This window comes from Pieris rapae, chromosome 12 (assembly GCF_905147795.1).
Source record: "Pieris rapae chromosome 12, ilPieRapa1.1, whole genome shotgun sequence".
Classification (NCBI taxonomy): Eukaryota; Metazoa; Arthropoda; class Insecta; order Lepidoptera; family Pieridae; genus Pieris; species Pieris rapae.
The window spans coordinates 1,456,938-1,479,289 of NC_059520.1; the positions used below are offsets into that span (position 1 = coordinate 1,456,938).

General features: G+C 33.2%; 1 protein-coding gene across 2 annotated transcripts in view; it reads left to right on the forward strand.

Annotated features, from left to right (window-relative positions):
- The window catches only part of LOC110999894 (cAMP-specific 3',5'-cyclic phosphodiesterase, isoforms N/G), a 295,372-nt gene that overhangs the window by 12,385 nt on the left and 260,635 nt on the right, over positions 1 to 22,352 (forward strand). For both annotated transcript variants that reach the window (XM_045630594.1, XM_045630595.1), the window contains exon 3: positions 9,600 to 10,032. In XM_045630594.1, the coding sequence (XP_045486550.1) occupies positions 9,944 to 10,032 (89 nt within the window). In that variant the 5' untranslated portion in view covers positions 9,600 to 9,943. The remainder of the gene's footprint in view (positions 1 to 9,599; positions 10,033 to 22,352) is intronic.

Sequence of the window (22,352 nt, forward strand, 5' to 3'; positions counted from 1 at the left end):
AATATCATTCATATAGTAGGGGAGCCCAAGAGGGGATTTCGGGATTTACTCAAGCGCGGCAGATTAATATACAGGGGGATACCTTGTACCCGGTTAAGTACCTCCACCAAATATGAGGCCCATATATAAGGCCGCCCGTGAAGGATACAGGATCAGATTAGTAAAAAAAAATTGATCATCAGACATTCTCGAGCGCGTCAGATTAAGGTAGTGTGAGTTAATCACATCCTAAAAAGTGTATATTCCACTAATCTGACAATTTGAGAGTGACGTAAAGAGAGGGGAGGGCAGCAAAGTTGTAAAAAAAAAACGTCATCTTGACATTCTCGAGCGTAGCTAATTTTTTTTTTATTTTGAATGAAATAATTCAAGTATATTGAAAAATATAAAATCTGACGATTTCCGCAAGCCGAAATAACAAAATTTCGTCGATAAAGTTCGTGCGATAAACGCGTGCAGCTGCGTGATGCCTACATTTACTTCTCTGCGTTTCCCTCAAAATTAGATTTCATGTGAATTTGAACCGATTCGGACCGATAGATTTTGAGAAATTTTGAAAAATCTAAAAAAATAACAATTTGTTTTTTTGAAAGTGTTTTTTTGCAATAACTTTTAAACGGCTTTATCCATCAACTTCAAAAAACTAATCCACCTTTAAGCTTGAAAAACGACGTCGATCGCCACCAAACTGGTCAAAATCGGTTGATTCGTTCGAGAGATATCGTGAACGAAAGAAAACCGAAAAAAGTGTTTCTATCACATAACTTCGACATTTCATATCGGATTATCGTTTTTGATGAAATTAAATAATTAGAGCTTAAAAATGCGTCGATCGCCGTCAACCGCGGGAAAATTGCTTGATCCATTCAGAAGTTATTGGGCTTTGAAAATTTCAAAAATAGTGTTCTATGAAACTTCTATCAGACTTTCGAGCTGGGAGAACTCAAACGCATAGAAATATTATTTATTTGAACTCAGCAAGCTCATAAGTACAATTTTAAGCGCCCAGGAATGGAATTGCAGGGATGGCCTTTAGGGTGAACCGTTTTTCTAATATTTTTTTTGTCAGATCAGGCAAATCCCTCTAGATAATCGTCAGATTATGAGACAGTACGTTTAGAATATAAATCTGAACCATATATATCTTAATCTGACGCGCTCGAGTATTTCAAAATGGCGATTTTTTTTTGCACATTATAATAATGGCTGCGAGTTTGCGTCAGATCGAAATCGTCAGATTATTGAATGAGAGCTTTTGTTTTGGTGCACTTAACACCCCCTTAGAAAACCTGACGCGCTTGATTAAATTTTTTTTTTTTTAATTTTTAACCCTTAAGTACAACCACCCCCATCATGCAAATGATCAGATTAACATACGTACATTATTAAAAATACGTAGGACATTGATGCTATCAATATCTGACGCGCTCGAGTATGTCCATGCAACAGTTTTTTTTTACATATTTAAACATCTATAGCCGCTTTCCCCACCGATGAAAAGGTATATATCATATAACATTTTTTTCTTCTTATCATCTAAGCTTTGCAACCCAATAGGTCTCCACGACGCTCGAGTAAATCCCCATTTAGCATCGTGGGCTCCCCTACCAATATATGATATATTACTTACCATCATACATTACTTAGTTTTCAGTTAGGCTAACTTCTGTCTATACCGTATCGTACCAGAATTGAAATAACGCTTAGCCTTTTGACTTACGTAATAAATTTATATTTATGTATTAAAAATTTAATCCGACTAGAAGAAGCATGCGTTAATCTCTTTGTTACTGGCGTCGAGTTTCGATGTTTGCGAATTAAAATTTGTTTTAATATCTGCTCATCAATTTATGATCATAGCATTATCACAGTATACAATATAGTCCTAGTTATCGAGCTTGACTTAAATCAACCATATTAAGAAAAATATTTCAATCCTTAGGAAAAAGCCATCTTCAGTGATTCATCTGTGTACCAAATTTCATTAGGCATACATTTAACTGGATGGCAATGAGTCGTTCTAAAATATATATCTCTTTGTTACTGGCGTCGAGTTTCGATGTTTGCGAATTAAAATTTGTTTTAATATCTGCTCATCAATTTATGATCATAGCATTATCACAGTATACAATATAGTCCTAGTTATCGAGCTTGACTTAAATCAACCATATTAAGAAAAATATTTCAATCCTTAGGAAAAAGCCATCTTCAGTGATTCATCTGTGTACCAAATTTCATTAGGCATACATTTAACTGGATGGCAATGAGTCGTTATCTCTTTAGCATTCACAAGTCTTTAAGGTTTAATTAGATCGCGTAAACATTTTCTCCAGTGCGAAGAAAATGTAAAAAATTATAAGTTTTTCAATTTCACTAGCAGATCGCGTTAAAAGAGCAACGTTCACGAGAGGATTCAAAATAGGCTTCACCTTGGATTACCCTTAACCTTTGTCTTTGAAGGGTTCGAGTTGAATAATTTCGATGTTGTCTTCGTTTAATTAATTTGAAACCCGTATTTTAGCTTCAAAGAGGAAGCGAGTTCTTATTCATATTTCCCACGATAACTTTTCATGCAAACTTATTTTCAAGTTACGCTTGCGCTTAATAGATATTACTTTTTAATTAAAATTTCGTTTGAGAAAACAGTGTCAATTCATAGAAAAATCTCGTGCCACTTTGTCGCACAACCCTTGGCATATTTTTGTATTTGTTCCGTGATTTTTTTAATAAGCATACAGAGGAGGAGTGCCCGACACACGCTATCATCTTTTTGGGTCTACAACATGACCTATGTTCACCGTACAAGTGTTAAAGTCCATTGGACACAGCCGCACATTAAACCTACGATCGCAGGCTTTAGAAGCCATCGCTCAAGGCTACCACTGCTCTAATGTATATGACTATAATTTAAATTTCGAATATAGGTATACACACGTAGCCACAATTTAAGAAAATTTAAAATAAGAACACGCTTTTTTATATTACTGTCTTACGCTGGTAATGACATATGGCATTGGAAAAGTACTTTACTATTAAATAATTAAAAATAGATTTAGTGATCATATATATTAAATTTTTAATTTAACATTGAGAAGTATCTAGTTTGCAGATATTTACCGTGCTTTACAGCATCTGGTGATATCGATCCGTGATTCACGCGAAATGTTGTTTTGTTATTAATAACGAAGAGTTTAAATTTCATTTTTAAATATGTAAATATTAAACACGTTACAAGTAAAACGACACTAACCTACTTAAGAACTTTCTAAAGTTATTTGTGTTTGTAATTTGTATAAATATGTAAAGAGAGGTTATGTACACCTGATGCTTTGACTAAAGGCCGAAATCTGTTGAAAGACCTTTTTCGCTTTAATTTCCATCTTAGTGGGAATCAGCTAACATCATATTCAAAATCGTGGCTTATTTTAGTCTTAATCAGGGTTTCCAAACCTTTTTGCCGTGCCCCACATTAGCCTTCCTAAAATTCTTATGCCCACCAATATTTAAAATATATGTTATATTATATAATATAAAAAAAATATTCACTTAATAAACTTAATTGATAGGTTTAAAGAAATCACTAGGTATTTATTAGCGAAAAACACAGCAAGTTAATTTTAAAAAACATAATGAACAATTAAATGAAATTCCAAAAATTTTAATAAATCTTCGAATTGCCCCTTCATGGTTAAATTTTGTCCCCCTGTGGGGCGTGGGTCCCAATGAGAAACACTTGTCCAAAGTTATATAATAATAATAATATTTTCTGGCACTTTTCTGATTTGAACAATCTTAACGTAAAAAATATGTATCACACACAGAATATCGTTAAGAGATTAGAATGGTATTAGAAATGGCTACTAGATTACATTAAAACTTTAGTTTGAAAGCTTCACTTGACATGGTAGAGCCGGTATTGTTTTCCGACGCAAAAATAATTCCAAGAATAAGGGTGTCTTGATAGTTCATTTCGTCGTGTTTGCTCTCATCGTACTAATTACAAAAAATTCGGGTTAAGAAGAGAAATGAAAACACAGGGTTAAAACAAAGCTTCTATTTTGATGGATAAAAATAGCTTTTGTTATTAGATAACATTTCTGAAGAAATACACTTAATTAAGTAGAGAACTGGTGAAATTTTTAAAGTGTGTACTATATTTAGTTTAAGAGTGTAATTGTATGTTATATTCAAAATATTTTTTGCCTTTGTATAACAGCTTAGACCAACTAAGCTGCCTTTAACCACCGCTATGTAAAACCAGTTGCCCACTGAAGTATTTCCGAATCAATTCGATAAGAAAAGAGCGTACCAATTTTTTAAAAGGGCGGCTACACACTCGCGAGCCCTGTGGCATTGAGATTTTCCATAGGACGCGGTATTACTTAACATCAGGTGATCAGGATACCGCCGCCCTTGGACACTCTCAATGCCATACGGCTCGCGATTGCGTTGCCGGCCTTTTAAAAATTGGTACGCTCTCTTCTTGAAGGATCCTAAGTCGAATTGGTTCAGATATACTTCAAAGTGGTGGTGCGCAAAAACTGCCTTGAAAAACGCGCAGTTGTGGTACGGCGAATAGAAAATTTACGCTTATAATCAATATATATGAACCCTACCTGGTTAATATTCTAAATAACGTTTTAATAGACGTAAGCGCTGCTTTTGCTTAGTTAGATTACTCTCTATTAGATTAATTAAATGCCGCTATTCAGAAGGCTATGACGTCGAGTCAAAGTTTAATATATTTTATGAAAGCTGGGTGACATTTATTTAAGGATGAGCTAAGATATTTTAGCTTAGGGAATTGTTTCTCAGTTTTAATGAATACATTTAAACGCACCTTGAATTATAGACAATTGTTAATTGGATATTGTAATGCTATTTGTAACGCTGAAACAATTGACTTTAAATGGCAATGATATATGTCGTTATTTATATATAGTAAACACTTTTATAATGAATACATAACAAATTATTCATTGGTACCAAATGAAACTATGTGTATACAATAGACAAAAAACTAATCTTCAGTCAGCTATTGTGGGGTAGACCTCCCTAAAATCCCCATCCTATGTTTTGACAGCCTCATCTATTCTGGACCACATCTCCGTGCAAATGTATTCCTCCTTTTGTGATGTAATTCAAAATTAGATCTAATATTTTTTTGATAGGAATATTAAGTACCAGATTTTTTGACTAGTATGAGATGCTGGAAACTAAAGTGTATCAACTAATCACAGCATTAGCAGATGCGATTGAGAGTTCTTATCTGTCAATAAGTCTACATTATCTTAATTCTAAATTCAATTGTAAATTTATTCTATTCTGTAAGGGTTATTTAGGGATTACATGTTTTACATTAAGGTGTTTAATATGTCCATTGGAGCAGACATCATCGTCGTATGGCGAGGTGCCAGATTATAAATCTCCAGTCGTAACACATATATTTAACAAAAAGAACAAACAACTTATTAACCTATGTACCTACCTTCCTGACTACCTAACTAAATACCGGCCTACCATCTTACCTACCTACCTACCTACTTACAACTATTAACCGACCTTTTATTATAAGAAAAATTTTGAATACTTATTTTTATTTGCTAAAAAGGCATAAGTAAGCATAGGCTTTGTCGTACGTAGTTGGACTTAGATTACAATGTCCCCCATCTGGGACTATATCCACCGTAGAATACCGGCCTGATCGTTTTTGGGCTTTTAACCAGGTCATTCCAGCTTCTTTCTATGCAATGATGCTTTGTTGCCAGGTCTGTTTTAGTCTACTACTTCGCTAAGTGATTTTGATCCCTGATTTCTCTCCTGCCTTGTAAGTAGCTACTTATATATATTAACTATGAACCTAAGATTAGCTTTTACATTTTTAATAATATTTTTTTATTTTAGTCGAGTTTAGTTTTAATTAGTATATTTTTCTTACATACATATGTTTTTTTTGTTAATTGTTTATGAACTTCTGGTACGTAAAGTACAAGTACCTACTCAGTAGGTACTTTTTCAATAGAAGAAATCTCTTGTTAGCGATAGGGCCGCCTTATACCAGGTTAACAGGTTATGTTACAGCTTTATATGTATAAGTTTGAGGTAAAAAGAAATTATACACAAGAAAAGGCTATTTTAATTGACATCGATAGGTCCTTTGAGACAATGTTGATTGATTGGTCAATTTGCATACTACATTATTGGCAATCAAAGTGTAAAGTTTCCAGCTCCCATAGCAATTTGGCTACACACCACAATAGGCTGTCTGAGGGAGCGGCGTATCAATATTTACAATGGTCGGATCGATAGCATTGCAAGCGTGGAAGCCTTTACACAGTAATTTCACAGGTGAAAGTTTGAAACGGAATTACCACAGACAATGAGATTTTTAAGTACACACCGAAATGTTACTTGTGTATAAGATTGTAATAAGGATTGATTATATATCAAAACTCAACGACCCAAGTATTGTTTTGCCATATAACATTAATGAAAATTTTGTTATACTTTACAACAATCTTCTTACTTCTCGTAATGTTGTGTATCTTGCTTTTAATGAAGTTGAACTTTGTATTTAGCTTTGTGTAAAATTTGTGTATTCATATTTTCTTGAACTTATGTTTTAAGCATTTGTTTGATAAATATATAGGTATTTTAAAGTAATTATTTGTCGAAAAATAAATAATGAACACGACTTATCAGACCAATTATATACAAGTATCTACATAAAACACGAATTATATATAGGTGGACAGCAGGCTAAATTGTTAAGATTCGCCCATGGTTAGGTTTGACTATGAAGGTACGTAGTTTTACGGAGTCCAAAAGTTTAATTTGGTTATAGTTTCAATTAAAGTCTAAAATAGTCAAGCAAGTACCTACTTTAGAAAAGGTTTTTTTTTAAAGAACAGGAGCAAACGGGCAGGAGGCTCACCTGATGTTAAGTGATACCGCCGCCCATGGACACTCTCAATACGAGAGGGCTCGCGAGTGCGTTGCCGGCCTTTTAAGACAATTCTATGTTGTCTAGAATGTTGTCTAGTATTGGTATATAAATACCAATGTACGCCCTTTTCTTGAAGGAAAATGTATTACGATTCTTGAAATAATGATATCATATTTTAGTAAACAAAAGATTTTACTGATTCAGTTACCTTCACAAACAAGCGAAAAACTTAACCTTTTGAATTTTTCATTCAATTTTAAATAATCCTCTTACAATGGATTAAGGTCTCGATGTTCGGAGCCAATCAACATTTTACTTTTCAAACAAAAATAATTTATCATAGCGTGTTTTACAATTGCTATGTAAGCAATATATGTTGTTAGCATTCGAAATTTAAAATTATATATATACAATTAAAATTTTAATTCCGTGAAATTGGTGTACATCTTGGCATATTTTGCGACTTAAATAAAATAAATCAGTGGCGCTACAACCTCGTTAGGCCTCAGATTTTTCAATCTGTTTCATGATCTTTTTTTAAAATCTAATAGGCAAGTAAATAATAAATAATAACTAATAGCCTTCAGTGCCTACACATGTCGTCGACTTTTTAGGTCTAAGACATGTCGGTTTCCTCACAATGTTTTCCTTCACCGTTCGAGCAAATGTTAAATGCGCACATAGAAAGATAGTCCATTGGTGCACAGCCAGGGATCAAACCTGCGACCTCAGGTATGAGAGTCGCACGCTGAAGCCACTAGGCCAACACTGCTATTTTGCTTCAACAATCGTAATATTTCAGGCAATTTATTTTAAACCATAACTATAGAAATAAATTACTGCATAGAGTAATGCTAATCGATAAATTTATCTATATTATTAGCAGATTTTATGGATTACTTTAAATGAAGGATAATAATTTTATAACAATAGCGCCTATAATCGCTTTCCTTCACTTGAGTGCTACGGTGGAAATACCACAAAGAACTGACATTTCAACTCAACATTCTACCAAATGTGTCAGGCACTAACGGCAACCAACCGTCTGTAAAAAATGTCAAAAAAATATAGGGTTGTAACGCCACTGGATTCTTGTACCTTTATAGATTCAGGATTAAACAAAGTGCTGCCTGTCCCTGTGGCGATACGGATGAGCAGACGATGTTACATATTTTGACCGGTTAGCCAATGTATGGATACGATTTAAACTGAACAAGCTTTGGGCATAAAAGAAACGGAGACTAATTTAATGGAAATAATGTTCAACATTAAATTAAGAGGCATCTTTTAAGAATTTGGGTTGGGTTGGGTTAATGTCATAAAAAAAGTAGTTAAAAGAAATAGGTAGTAGTGGTAGCGTAAGCTTTTTTTACGACTTTATAGTCGGGGAATTATCTAAAAAATATCTATTAAAAAACAGACGCCACTGCATTAACAAACGGAAAATGTAATTAAGGTAAAGCTTAAAAAATACGGTTAGCAGTTTATTTATTCTCTCAGCGCTCAGAAAGTTAATCGCATTAGACTCTGAGACAAACAACATTAAATTACTTCTTATACAATCACCTAAGTGGTTCAGTGGTAAAGTATGTCAGAGGTCGTAGATTCAATTACTCGAACTCGTTGTTAAATATAAAAGTATTTCTTATAAGGCACGGATTAAGACTCGTACAATGAGTAATTTAATCAAGAACGAAGCTATCGATACTGATTAGTAACTCCTTGTAGCAACTGAACCAATCTTTTATTGAAAGAGATTTAGAATAACGGAGATTGTTTGATTGTTGAAACATTTATTTGCAAACGCTTGAAAACTCACTTAAACATTTGGTAATATTTTTTGTTTTCTTATCTGTTTTATTGAAATTACATATACATTGTAAAGGGAAGTTATCAATCAATTTAGAGTTTAGATAAAGAATCTTGGGAATTACAATAATTTAAGTTACATAATTGGATATTTTTGGGAGTTTAGATTTAGTTAGTTTAAACAATTAAATATAATACTTACGTTTTGTTTTAAAATTTGAAAAGAAAACCTAAAATTTTCAAATTAATAAGTAGCGTCTCTTGGCTAGATTACAATATTACTAACATGAATGCACTGAAAATACCATTTATCTTAAACCACAAGACACCAGAAAGGTGGAAATGACCCATTATCCCAAGTCGGGTCCAACCAACGCGGAATACGTAATTTCAATACATTTTACTATTCCGAAGGATCTCTTATTGTGAGCTACCGGATGTGATTTACCATAATACCTCTTTTGGAATGCTAATACTCTTGATCCATAAACTTTATAATAATAATTTATTTAGTGAAGTTCTGTGCGGGTTAGATTTGCCAGTCTCAATATAGTCAATCATAATTACAAAAGTTTATATCACTATATACTCTGTAGTGTGTACTGTAAGTAGTGTTATTGGACACTTACTTATATAATAATCCTTTTTAGTAAATTAGGTTAGACTTAATTTACTTATTAGTATTAAGTTAGGCTAGATCGTAATGTTCCATGATGTCAAGATGTGAAGACACATGTATATAGAAAAAAAAAACTATATACTCTCTTCCAGCATAAACCGCTGCGTGAAGTGCTAAAGTTACATCTTATTAGAAATGTTATTAAATCTATAATTTTATTTTCAGTCGTTCCAGAGCCAATAGTAAATTCTCCCCGACCACTTGGCCAGCAATCTCCTTTGCCCGGTATAGAAGAAGAGGACGATTCCGACTGGCCCCTCGAAGACGCCACGGACGCTACCCTTACCCCCTCCTACAAAAGCACAAGAAGCAGCTCAGACACTGCCTACACATCCTCAAGAAGTTCGAGCAAAAAGCGAGGTTTTGGAAGCCCCTCATCAGTCAAGATATGCGTCTCTGCGGCGGCGAGAAAGTCCAATAAGGCCAGAAAGCGTAGCGCGACTGCTGGCGCTTCGCCCTCTGGTCAAAGTGGAGAAGAGCCGCCGCCCCCGCAGATTAATTTCGTCAAAATGCAGGCTGAACAAGGCAGTATTGGCGAACTGCAGAAATACCACGGAAGATACCTAAAGAGCCGGAGACACACCCTCGCCAATGTTCGGTAAGTATTATTGGGATCCCAATTGCTGTCGTAAGCTTCTTTCAGAATATTGGTACAAATTTGTCATAAAAATATTTACAGTTTGTCGTTGAGATGGTCGTAAAATAATCTTAAAAGTCGGTGCCAAAAAGCAAATATTACTCTTTGAATTTCATCGGCAGAAGTGAGACGGTACAGTTTTAAGACGTTTATCGAAATGACTGTGTTGAATAATAATGTTAATGGCTACTATATTTTAATTTCAAACGTTTAAAAGTATCTCTTTTAAGGACTTTTCGTCATTTTTAGATAGACTGATGACCAAGCTTAGTTTTTAACTCTTTAAATAAAAAAAATGTATAATATAGGAGATCTTATTCTCATAATACTAAATTTTGTGGTGAATTAAAAATAAACGCATCCTAATCTTGGCTGATTTTATTACAACATGTTATTCTCGTTGTAGCTAGACTTCAAACAGACTCATAAATAGACGTTGAGGTGAGAGTCTACTGCAAAACAATTCATGTCATTTTATTGAATTTTTGAGTACATTCGAGCAGCAAGCTGGGTAAAAAAATTACGCCTTGATATTCAAACAATGATTTATTTTGAAATAACATGAACAAGCGACCACAAGGTCACTTTAATAATTGAAGTACCACACGCATTACTCCATATGCTATGGTTTCCAATGAAGGAGCGCAATTTTCAACAGCTTGCCAAGAGTAATTAAATAATTAAATAATTTAGTAATTTTTCTGAAATTATTTTTAAGGATGTATTATTTATTTTCTAAATACTGAAGGTGGAAAGCTGCATATGACATTATTTTTTACGTGGGATTGACTAGTTTGGGATTAAAATATGCATCAAATAAATCAAAAGTATTGCCGAACCAATTCAACTAGTCAAGAAAAGAGTATATAATAAATTAATGAAAGGCCAACAACGCACTTGCGAGCGTTCTGGTAATGTGAGCGTCCATGGGCGGCGGTATCACTTAACATCAGATGAGCCTTCTAAAAGCCTACATAAAAAAATATATTTGGTATATAAGGTTTGGTATTACGAAAATTGAGTGTTCCAAATAATGATGGTAACAGAAGAAAGCTCAGAACTAGTATATTGTATATAAACAAAAGCAAGTTTAAGAAAATTAGTGTTACAAATTACAATATAAGGATTTAACTTCTAAAGGAATTCCGGTGTGGTTTTGAAGCAATTCCGGTGTTTAAGCAACTGAATTCCACTGACTGCAGGAACAATGTCGTAAAATCTTCCAACTTCCAACTACAAATTCCTATTTTTAAAATATATATTCTTCTAAATTTTAGTCGCTTAGCAATGGAGGAATCAAGTTTTCAACTTTGCTATAAAGTGAAGGAATCGTGGGATATTAAAAACTTAGCCCAACTATTTAAAGCAAAAAGGAATACTTAAGAATTGGTAGACAAGCTGCGCTTTCTCAGAGACCAGTTGGATGGCTGTTAATAACGCAATTTCTTGCTATTAGCTTCGTAGACTTGAAAACTTTGGCGGCTATCCGTGGCGGACGCCACAACTTTTTCAATTTACCATAGTTTTGTTCGCAGTCTTGTTCTTCACAATTTTAATTCAACAATTATAAGTATTGTAGTTAACTTTGTGAGTTTTTATTTATTCTATTACGTAGTCTATCCGTTTATTACTCCAACAGTTATCATTAACAAGCTTTTCAATTGAGGTGTCCATCCTTACAAATAGAGCTGGTGACGTGTTTATTGATTCATATCGCCTGGACCAAAGTTTGCACACGTATTTATTTCAAAAACGTATTGGATTACGGTCAACTAAAGTTCGTAAAAATACCTTCTAATAAGAGTCTTTCAACGAATTGGGATAATACGTTTACGCAGAATGTCAAAATACGGAAAATTGCAAAGATCGGACTCCACTTCGCGTGTCATCTATACTTGTTGTAGCTTATAATTATAGGCAAGAGATGGGCAGATAGAAGGAAAAGGTCGTGGTTGGGGAACCTACGGTATTGGCATCAAATCCACAGAGACTAGCGCAAGATAATCGGCAATTCTAGTTGTAAATAGCCTACCTACAAAAGGTTGCACCTGAAGAAGAAAAAAACACACCAGATTTAGCTGGCTAATTCTGTCTCCATACTAAAAGTAGCCTAGCCAATATACATAAATCTTTAAACCCACTTCAAACGGATCAGAATATAACTTTAGGTCACAAATGTAATCTGTGGACATCGTATAAAGCCTTTCGCTTGATGAATACTAAATGCTGACATTTAACTTGAGATACCTAGTCCATAATTTTAGACTGTGCCATATTTAGGTAAAATGCCAATATTTAATAGATATTGATTTGATAAAATGTAGAGTATTGTATTGTAAATGGGTAAACCCATACTTATTCCAAGACAGCATGCGACTCTCATACCTGAGGTCGTAGGTTCGATTCTCGGATGTACACCACCACGACTTTCATTCTATGTGCGCATTTAACATTTGCTCGAACGGTGAAGGATCATGAGGAAACTGACATGTCATAGACCCAAAAAGTCGACGACGTGTTTCAGGCACTAGAGGCTGATCACCTACTTGCCTATTAGATTTAAAAATGATCTGAAACAGATTCAGAAATCTAAGACCAAAACCTAAAGAGGTTGTAGCGCTACTAATTTATTTATTTTATTTTCTTGGGCAGGAGGCTCATCTGATATTAAGTAATACCGGCCATGGACACTCTCAATACCAGAGGGCTAGCGAGTGCATTGCCGGCCTATTAACAATTGTTTCGCTCTTTTCTTGAAGGACCCTTATTGTTATTATTGGGTTTTCGATAAGTCCAGTTTTTTTGAGACTTACGCTCCAAGAAGGTTAGAATTCTTTTGTTTTGGGCAACATGTGACAACGGCTAGAAACTGCTTTTTATAGCCTTTTATATAGTAATACAAACTGAGTAAAACCTTGCGGTAAAACATAAAATGTCTCAATGTTTTAGCGTGCAGTAATAAATGCAACATTAAAATAGCCGTTACTTTTTAGTGCTGACTTTATGAGTACTCTCAACGATATTTTGAATAATATTTAGTTTCGCTCTCAATTTGTATATGGTTAGGTTCCGGTGTAAAGACATCTGGTCTGTTATTTAAAGGTTGAGTTTTACAAACAAATTAATTAATTTTCTAATAGAGCTGCTTTGGACTTATGGCTTCGTCGTGCGTTCTCATCCGAGGTTCGAGCCCCGGCTGTCCACCAATAGACTTTCTTTCTATGTGCGCATTTAGCATTTGCTCGAACGATGATTACATCGTGAAGCTTGCCTTACACCAAAAAAGGCTGATCACCTACTTGTCTATTAGATTGACAAATGATTGAATTTGAAGCTCTCATTCCTGAGATCGTAGGTTCGATACCTGGCAGTGCACGAATGGATTTTCTTTCTATTTTTTAAATGCGAAAAATAGAATAAGACAAACACACAATAAAATAAAATAAAATTATCAGGAATGTTTTGTACTTAAAGCATAAAAGAAATCATAAGCAAAACAGCGAATTAGGTTCGAGAAAGGCACCCAACAATGCTTTCTCTAAAACGGATCAGTCCACTACTGAATATGGTCAGTCCGTTAAAAATATTATAAAAACATAAACAAACATCATAAAAAAAATTAAACATTTGGAAATTTGATTACTATACAGCGAAGGACCTTCTCTACAATATTTAAATGCTAAAAGAATGGCATCCGGTCTCTCTTTCGCACTTGATTAAGCTCCAACCTTATTGGAGATCCTGCTGAGAAGTCACGGGATCCCTACATTTATGAGATAAATATATTTAATTATAGGCTTTTGTGTGACTTTATTCACATTAATAAACACATAAGGAAAACCTTGAAAATATCTCAGAAACGATCCTTTTGTTATTTAAACATAAATTATTCATTTAAATATTATATCATTTAAATTACTGACATGGTTCTTAAAAAGCATAAATTATTATATAAATTGAAATTTAATTACTAAAGTCAGTTGTTATCTATCGATTCATGTTAAAAAGTTGAAATGAAAAGCTTCCATGAAACTGTTAACATTTTTCACTGGTGAAAAAGCAAAACGCGTTAGCGAACCAATACGAGATTTTTAGAACGGTTATTAAAAGTATTAAAAGTCGTATTTTTTTCCACTACTGTTTTTTCTCCTAGTGTTCGAAAGAAAAATCATGTTTTCTATTGTAGTTTTAAACGGATATAACGATATTATTGATACTTTAAAAATATCAATTGTAGGTAAAAATTCAGTTGTAAACTCATATTTCTATTACCAACACAGACAGTGTGGGTACTATACTATACTATATATACTATACTACAATACTTTCACTGAGATGTCAAAATCCCGATAATATTTTATTATTCCTGAATATTTTTTTGTATGACATTTCGATCCCTCCCAATATCCGTAGCTAATTAACTTCTCAAGATCGGTTCAGCATAAAATTTAGTGCTGTTGGGAGTACATCTGTGCAAAAAATCTCAACATTAAAACGTCCATCAAATATGCATTAAGTAGGTACAAACACGCCTTTGCCTACATCGTATACGGCGTAGGATTATTAATCGATCTCTGACTTTGTTAGACATGATTGAATGGTATCTTAATGAAAACATAATAATAACTTCGTTGCTACGACTTCGATCTGCGCATTAAACTCATATTAGTATCGATTATGACTGAATTATTAATTTATAGTCTACATACTTTTACTTTCAGAGATAACGAACTAATATAAAATACTAATAGTAAAATAATATTTTTCTTAATATAGGGTATATTTTTAATTGCTAGATTTTTTTTAGTATTACAGGAGGAAGATGATCAGGAGGCTCACCTGATGTTAAGTGACACCGCCGCCCATGGACACTCGCACTGCCAGAAGGCTCGCAAGCGCGCTGCCGGCCGTTTAAGAATCGGTACGCTCTTTTCTTGAAGGACCCTATGTTAAATGGGTTCGGAAATACTTCAGTGGGCAGCTGGTTCCACATCGTGGTGGTGCTTGGCAGAAATTGCCTTAAGAATCGCTTAGTTGTGGAACGAGAGACGTCAAGGTGACTTTTCTCCCTATTGGTCCACTTGAATATTGTCTTTTGTGATGTCTTTGAAGTCGTTTAAATTAAGTAATAAATTCTTCTTCCAATTACACTAATAAATACGGAATCGAATTCTTTTGCACAGTGTTATGAGAGAACCAAGTGTTGCGAGACTTGAAGCGATGCCTTCTGAAATTGTGCCATTCCGTAAGTTTATTATAACCTGCTCCCGCTGAGATTCGATACTAAATTGGAATCAAGAATACGTATCACTTATATAAGATATATGAAGATGAGATCGAGTATTAATTCTATAGGATTTTGAACCGAGGGAACAAATTCTTTTAAATATAATAAGATGAATAATGTGACTCTCAAACACGACAACTTTTTGTTATGATATTAATACTTGTTACTATTTTTATATGGTGGGGGCGAAATGTTTGGGTGTTTTTTAATATATACTAATTAAATTGCTTGAAAATTAATTAATTAAATTCTTAAAAGTCGGTAACGCACTTGTGAGCCCTCAGGCGTTAAGAGGTGTCTATTGGCGGAAGTGACAATGTAGGGATAAAATTATATAGGAATTGACTATGATATGATTCATTATGTAATTTTAACTTAGATTATACCTTTAAAGACCAATTTGCACGCCATTATGTGGCTGAACTTGGGTCAGTTACAACCACAACGCACACATAACACACTAAAAATGTACTTTATATCATTATTATTATTTTGTGTTTCGAAAGTAATAAATGTTATGTCTATGTAAATATCTAAAAAAATGGCACATTGATTATTACTTTTTTTTTAAAAGGGGCAGCTGTTTCGCCCCATCTGCATATTCCTGGCGATGCTTTTAAATGGAAGGCTCATTTTATGTTGGTCAACATAATTAATGGCACAATGTTGCTATCTAGTATATCCAAACAGTGGAAAATACAGTACATTAAAGTACTAATAAATAATATTTGCGTACTGAAGGGTCATTCACTTCTTTACGTGAGTTTTGTCAAGTGGAGACTGAGATCGATTGTTCTTTATAATAGATAGTACTTCGACATCTACGAAGAATGAAATCTAGATTTAAATTGTACGGGGCTAATATTACTGCGAACTTGGAGATCAACATTATAGGCAAGCAGGGAAAAGTATAATTTGTATAACGAAAGTAAAACCTGCAACGTGGTTAATATACTAACTTATATATACATATATCAATGTTTAATATTTATACAAATATATAAATATAAAAAAATTACCACTGACAAATTAGTTTTTTTAAAAAAGGCCTTTCGATTGTCTTATAAAGTAGGAAATTATCGAACTAAATCTTCATTATAAATTCTTTTGAACAATGTCAAATTTTCAAAGTTTTACTCAAAAAATTACGGATTTGTCAAGTTGTTTTTTTTATATGAAGTCTATAGTCTGTAACCAAAGCATTATTTACCGAGAATCAATAAACGACAGAGTCATTATAAAGCGATAATAGTTATATTAAATATTCTATGCCTTAGACGGCACAACGTTAATGGATGTTTACTTTGCTTCTGTCTAAGTACTTAGTACTTACTGTCATAAGTATAGCTTCAACTTACCAACCACCTCTCTCGGAGACTAAAAAGGATTGAAAATTTATTTATAAGACTATTAAATAAATAATAAATATGTCTGGGTATCAGATGTTTTTCATGATCATTTGCCTGTTAGAGGCAAGTAGGTGATCAGCCTCCTGACACACGCCGTCGACTTTTTGGGTCTAAGGCAAGGCGATTTCTTCACGATGTTTTCCTGCGCCGTTCGAGCGAATGTCAAATGGCTACATAGAAAGAAAGTATATAGGTGCACAGCCGGAGTTATAATGACGTCTATGACATTCCATGACGTCAGAGATGAAAGTCACACGCTGAAGGCTAACACTGCACCAGCAATATTTCAAAGGTTTATTTCGATCAAACTGTCCGGAGTTCTCTTCATCATCATGTTGCTCATTTGCCCCCATGTGTAATGAGTTAATATCAAACAATAAATAATATTAATAAAAAGTGTTTATTTATATTTTTACATACAAATTTTATATTTAATGCATCCAAATTTAACACAGTGCGTATACATAAAATAATGTTTGCTATAGTTAGGTTAATTTGTTATTTTTAATATGGTTTTTTGTGTCAAAACATGTTAAATCAATGTTGAATAAACATATATGCCCAAAATAGCAACTTCAGTCGAACAGAAGAAGACATCATTACAGTCGTAAAAATAAACTCGTCAAAATGTTCTCAATTTTGGAGGCGTCAGGGTGAAAAATAAATTACTAAAAATCACATTTACATTTCAATGTGCTCATTTATAACGATATCCATTAATCTAATAATATATGTATACAAAGTTATGATTGGGAGGTTGTTTTTTAATCAATACAACGCCAAATCATAGACTGTTATGGCACCTCCTACTACAGTCTATGATTTGGCGCTGAAGCCTAAATATCTTCGTACTTAAATCACTCAAAACTAAGTACTCTTAAAAATTAGAAAGATATTAGAAATAAACTCAAAACTATCTTCAATTAATATTACATAAGAATATTAAACTAGTTTATTGATGCACAGCCGGGAATCAAACCCTCGACCTCAGGGATGAGAGTCGAACGCTGAAGCCAATAGGCCAATGCTCTAAATAAATAAAAACTAACTTTAAATTAAATTCGGTGAAATCAACGCGTTTATATGTAAAAGTAATATCTGTATATATTATAAGTAGTGTATATATCCGGGTGGATCCTCAAGTCTCAACCCGGATATATATTTTCAAAAAAATTCTCCTATATTTTCCCGCTCAAGGCTAACCTACAACTAACCTAACATAGAAATCATGTTAACAAAACTAAAAAAAAAGTTTGTACTCTATTCCCACTAAACGGGGCGTGAGGAGTCTATAGCACTCACACCCGAATTATTTATTATACACATTTTTAATGCAACCAAATTGTTACACAATATTTTTTTAGGTTATTAAGTATAAACTTTATATTCTGTTTTAGTTCTTGTATATTAATAAATGTTCCAATATATAATGTGTTAGTACAATCAAAGATCATGACAAAGGCATTGAAAGAGCCGGACAGACTTGGAGCGAGGTGAAATACGTGGCTCAAGACCCAGAGACTCACTGTGTACGCCCTCTGCCCCATCTAGGGGATAAGTCCCATTCAGTATAGGCAGTGGCACGTAAGTCTAGCGCTGGCCGATATGTGGAGGAATTGCTGCGTATGTGTACTGTGGTGCGGAGGAATGCGACTGGAGAGCCAATCGACGCTCTTCATTCCGCTAGCCCTCCTCAGGTACCTTATTTTCTACTTCTGCGCAATAACGGTCAGCGCTAGAGTTTCGTGCCGCTACTGGTAATGTAATTTAATTATATGCCTAGTCTATATATAATCTGAGGTGAATAAACACGCATCAAAATTGTTTATTGCTCTATTAAGATCACTTTGTTGCGTAGATCGAACGTAAAGACGTAATAAAAGTCATATAATTAATCTCTGGCTCAATATACATATCAATAAATATTCTAGACTAGTGTTAATGCGATAATCAAAACGTCAGAATTTACTGCAGAAAGTTATAATTCAATAATCTGGACATCTTGATTTTGGTTTAGGTTTAACATATTATAAATTGTGTCTCCAAACGGGGTGTCCATCCCTATTGAAGCCATGTTTCTTCAGAACCGGTTCTGTAAATATATCCACACATTTATGGAGGGTATATAGTTTGTAAATAATTATGAGAATATGTTTCCATGTCTAAATATATTGAATTTAAACAAGTCCAAGGACATTTCACTTTTCATCCAATTTTTTCTGCACGCTTATGTTTTAATTCTTTATTTTGCAGGTTTAAATAATATTTGTTCCAAAGTGAAGTCTGTTATGTATTTCAAATGGTATGTAAGTTCTAGCAATTCCACAAATGTTTCGTGGGAAAAATTATACAGTTGCAAATTGTAGTTTTCTCAAAACGATTTCTTCTTCATTCTTAAACACGCAAACCTTTCCATTTTATATTAAATTTTAGATATTAACGGTTTTATTTTAACGAAATATTAATGTATTAAATAATAATATTTCTTATTTATGTTTATTATATATGTTTATTATATATGTTTATTTATTAGCAAAGGTTGTATAATTATATTGATTTCAAATAACAACGATTTTTCTGCCATTGAAATTAATTTTTTGATGCGGATGACAGAGCTAGTTACTACACAATTTTGAATTAGTTTCTAAATATTGAAATAAGGATGATAAAGTTCTCAATTATTACTTTTTTATTATTCAAAAATACAAAGCTTTACAATTAACCAGTAGTTTTTGCTTGAAAATACGATTGAATGCTGTAAGTTTATTGCACCATTATAGAGTGCTACACCAGTGAAAAATCTAATCTATTAGCAGTGTACGATGTCTAGAACATAGTACTATTATTCTCTAAGTAAAGTACGTCGGCAGGAGTGGCTTTAAGTGTTTACTTTCCAATATTCTTAAAGTTTATCCGTATTTGTCCGAACTAATAATAAAGATAGAACTATCTTTGAGTATTATTACTCGCTACGAAATTTTTGTAATGTACATCTACTGATTTCTAATTGAGTTTTGCTTGGAATTAAATGGATTAGTTCTCAACATGTCCCCTTTGTGGTGGACTTGTCATTGCTAAACCGATTTTGATGAATTTGTTACCTGAATATTTGCATCTTATTTTAGATTTGAAATAAAATGAATTTTGTGGAATTAATTTCTTAAATATACCACTTAAATACTATGAAATAGTATCAATCCCTTTTTAAGCTTCAAACTAACTGCTTTTTCTAACCGTGATGGCTGTAAACGCCACCTAGTATATAATAAAGAAACATGCAAGTTTCTTTACATATATTTACCATTTACAGTGTTTTTATGACAAGGGGAAAAATGAGACTACAAAACGGCATTAAAAGAGGGGTAGCAAGACCCAATAAAAACACCTCAGCCTTTCACACCCTTGAGATGGACCCTCGGGGTTCGCAAGGCATTTTACCCAAGGGGCCATAGACTTACTCTAGTTCATACCAGAAATATGACGAAGCTTCATGTCGTGGCGAGACGACGGGCCCCCACTTGCTTATAAAAAAAAGTAATAGTACGTATGTATTTAGAATTCCTCAATGTATATTTCTACAGATTATGTGTATAACATAAGGTACCACAAGAGTCGGGTAATAGAAAATTATATAAAAAAAACATATGTGGTGAGAACATTAAGTATTAAGTTTATTAAATTGAATATAACTCAATTATAAGGTTCAAATGTGGGCACTTTAAAATCAGGTCATGGATGGTCGGTACCTAATAAAGGTCCCTTTGCGGCAGATTTACGAGGTACTAACGTTCTAGCGTTCTATTTCAGCTTTTTACCGTATACATCTGACATACGAATGACGCAAGTACGAGTATATATCGCAGTTACGATGAAATGTATATCAACTAATTATTGTAAGTTTAAAATTATATTCATAGAACTTTTACCAAACCTAATTTATAAATAATTAAAAATAAATTCAGTCATTTTCAATTGATAGTTGAAATGAGATCTATCATATAGGATAATATAAATTTATGCAGATTGTAATTACTTTATACATACATGTAATTTTTATTGTTCACATAATTAGGTGTAGGCTTTATAAGAAAAGTGTATTTATCTCCGAACTACTCTGCGTATAAACTGTGATCTCTGATGGCTTGCCACAATTTAAAGAATACGTATACGATATCAAAAAATACGTATAAGAATGTTATTAGTTAAGAAGTTTTGTACGTGTTTTTTACCTACCTTTGTTACCTACGGCTTTAATAAAACTACTTCTTAGTCAATATTTACTTATAAGTCTTATCACCAGAAAAAGTAAGTACCTATCTGGTTACTAGTCATGAGACACGTTAATTCAAAAAAATATATTTTAATTTATTTGTATTATTGCAAACGATACGTTTTGCGATTGTTAACCTACAGTGTACTAAGAAATAAAAATAATACTAGTACACAATTTGGTTAGGAAATCTTATAGTTTACAATAAGTTTAACAAGGGCCTTAGAGATTACTTGAGTCACATTGATCACCTATAGAACTGACGTTCGTGCTTTAAGTAAACTTTTCGAAATGAATTCAAAGAGAATTTACATTTAAATAGTTCCTATATACGAAAAAGAAATGCGTACATTTACCTTAATCGTTAAGATTAATAAAAATAATGGCGGAGAGTTTATTGCCAGTTCGTTCTACGCCATTGATTTGAGAACTAGCAAAATGTAAAATAAGAAGTATATAATATGTATTACTTTATTGACCTAAGTGTATATTGTGTAACCTAAATGAATAATCGATTATGGATTCGGATTGAACTTGAATCAGTTTTTAATCACTATACAAAAAATTTTCTTCATGATGTACATAGTAGAATAGCGATAGATGTATAAGTAATGCTAATGTGCTAATGATACCGTATGGGTCCAAATAGGACAAGACCTTGGTAAAGACATATTTACCCGTTTCGGTTATTTTTGGATTGGATATTTAAGCAACTAAAGGATTTTATACCCTATACCCTTAATTTAATGTAAGTTTAGAAGAATTTAACATTTTCACACATTGTGTAATTGTACTTAATTAAACATATAAACGTGCAAAATATATTCGGGTGTGGTACTTCACGGTCGCAGGGGAAATTATGAATGAAAGAAAAATATGAGCCGACATTTAAATCAACAATATACAAATGTTCATTTATAACTCATACCCTTATGTTTAAGAAAAAAGCTCTAGTTCATATGCTGATCGAATCTTTAACGGTGCTATCAATTGGTCCTGAGAGATTATCAATCATAGATTAAAATTACTCGTACATTCTAGAAAAAATGATGCCTAAGGATGATAAGTTTGAGTGATCAAGTAGGACGCTAGGTTATAATCGTTTACCAGTGGTGTAGTAAATTATACTCTGATTTTTAATTCTGTAGAATTCTTATATTTTAAAAGGGTTGCTACTAAAAAAGTTTTCTGCCCGAAAAGGGACAAATTTGAACCATTTGAGGGCTTAAAAATGAAATGCTACGTATTTTTTATGTTTTACCTACAAAAAAGTAAATCTAAATATTTACTTACTCAAGTGACAAACGTGATAAAT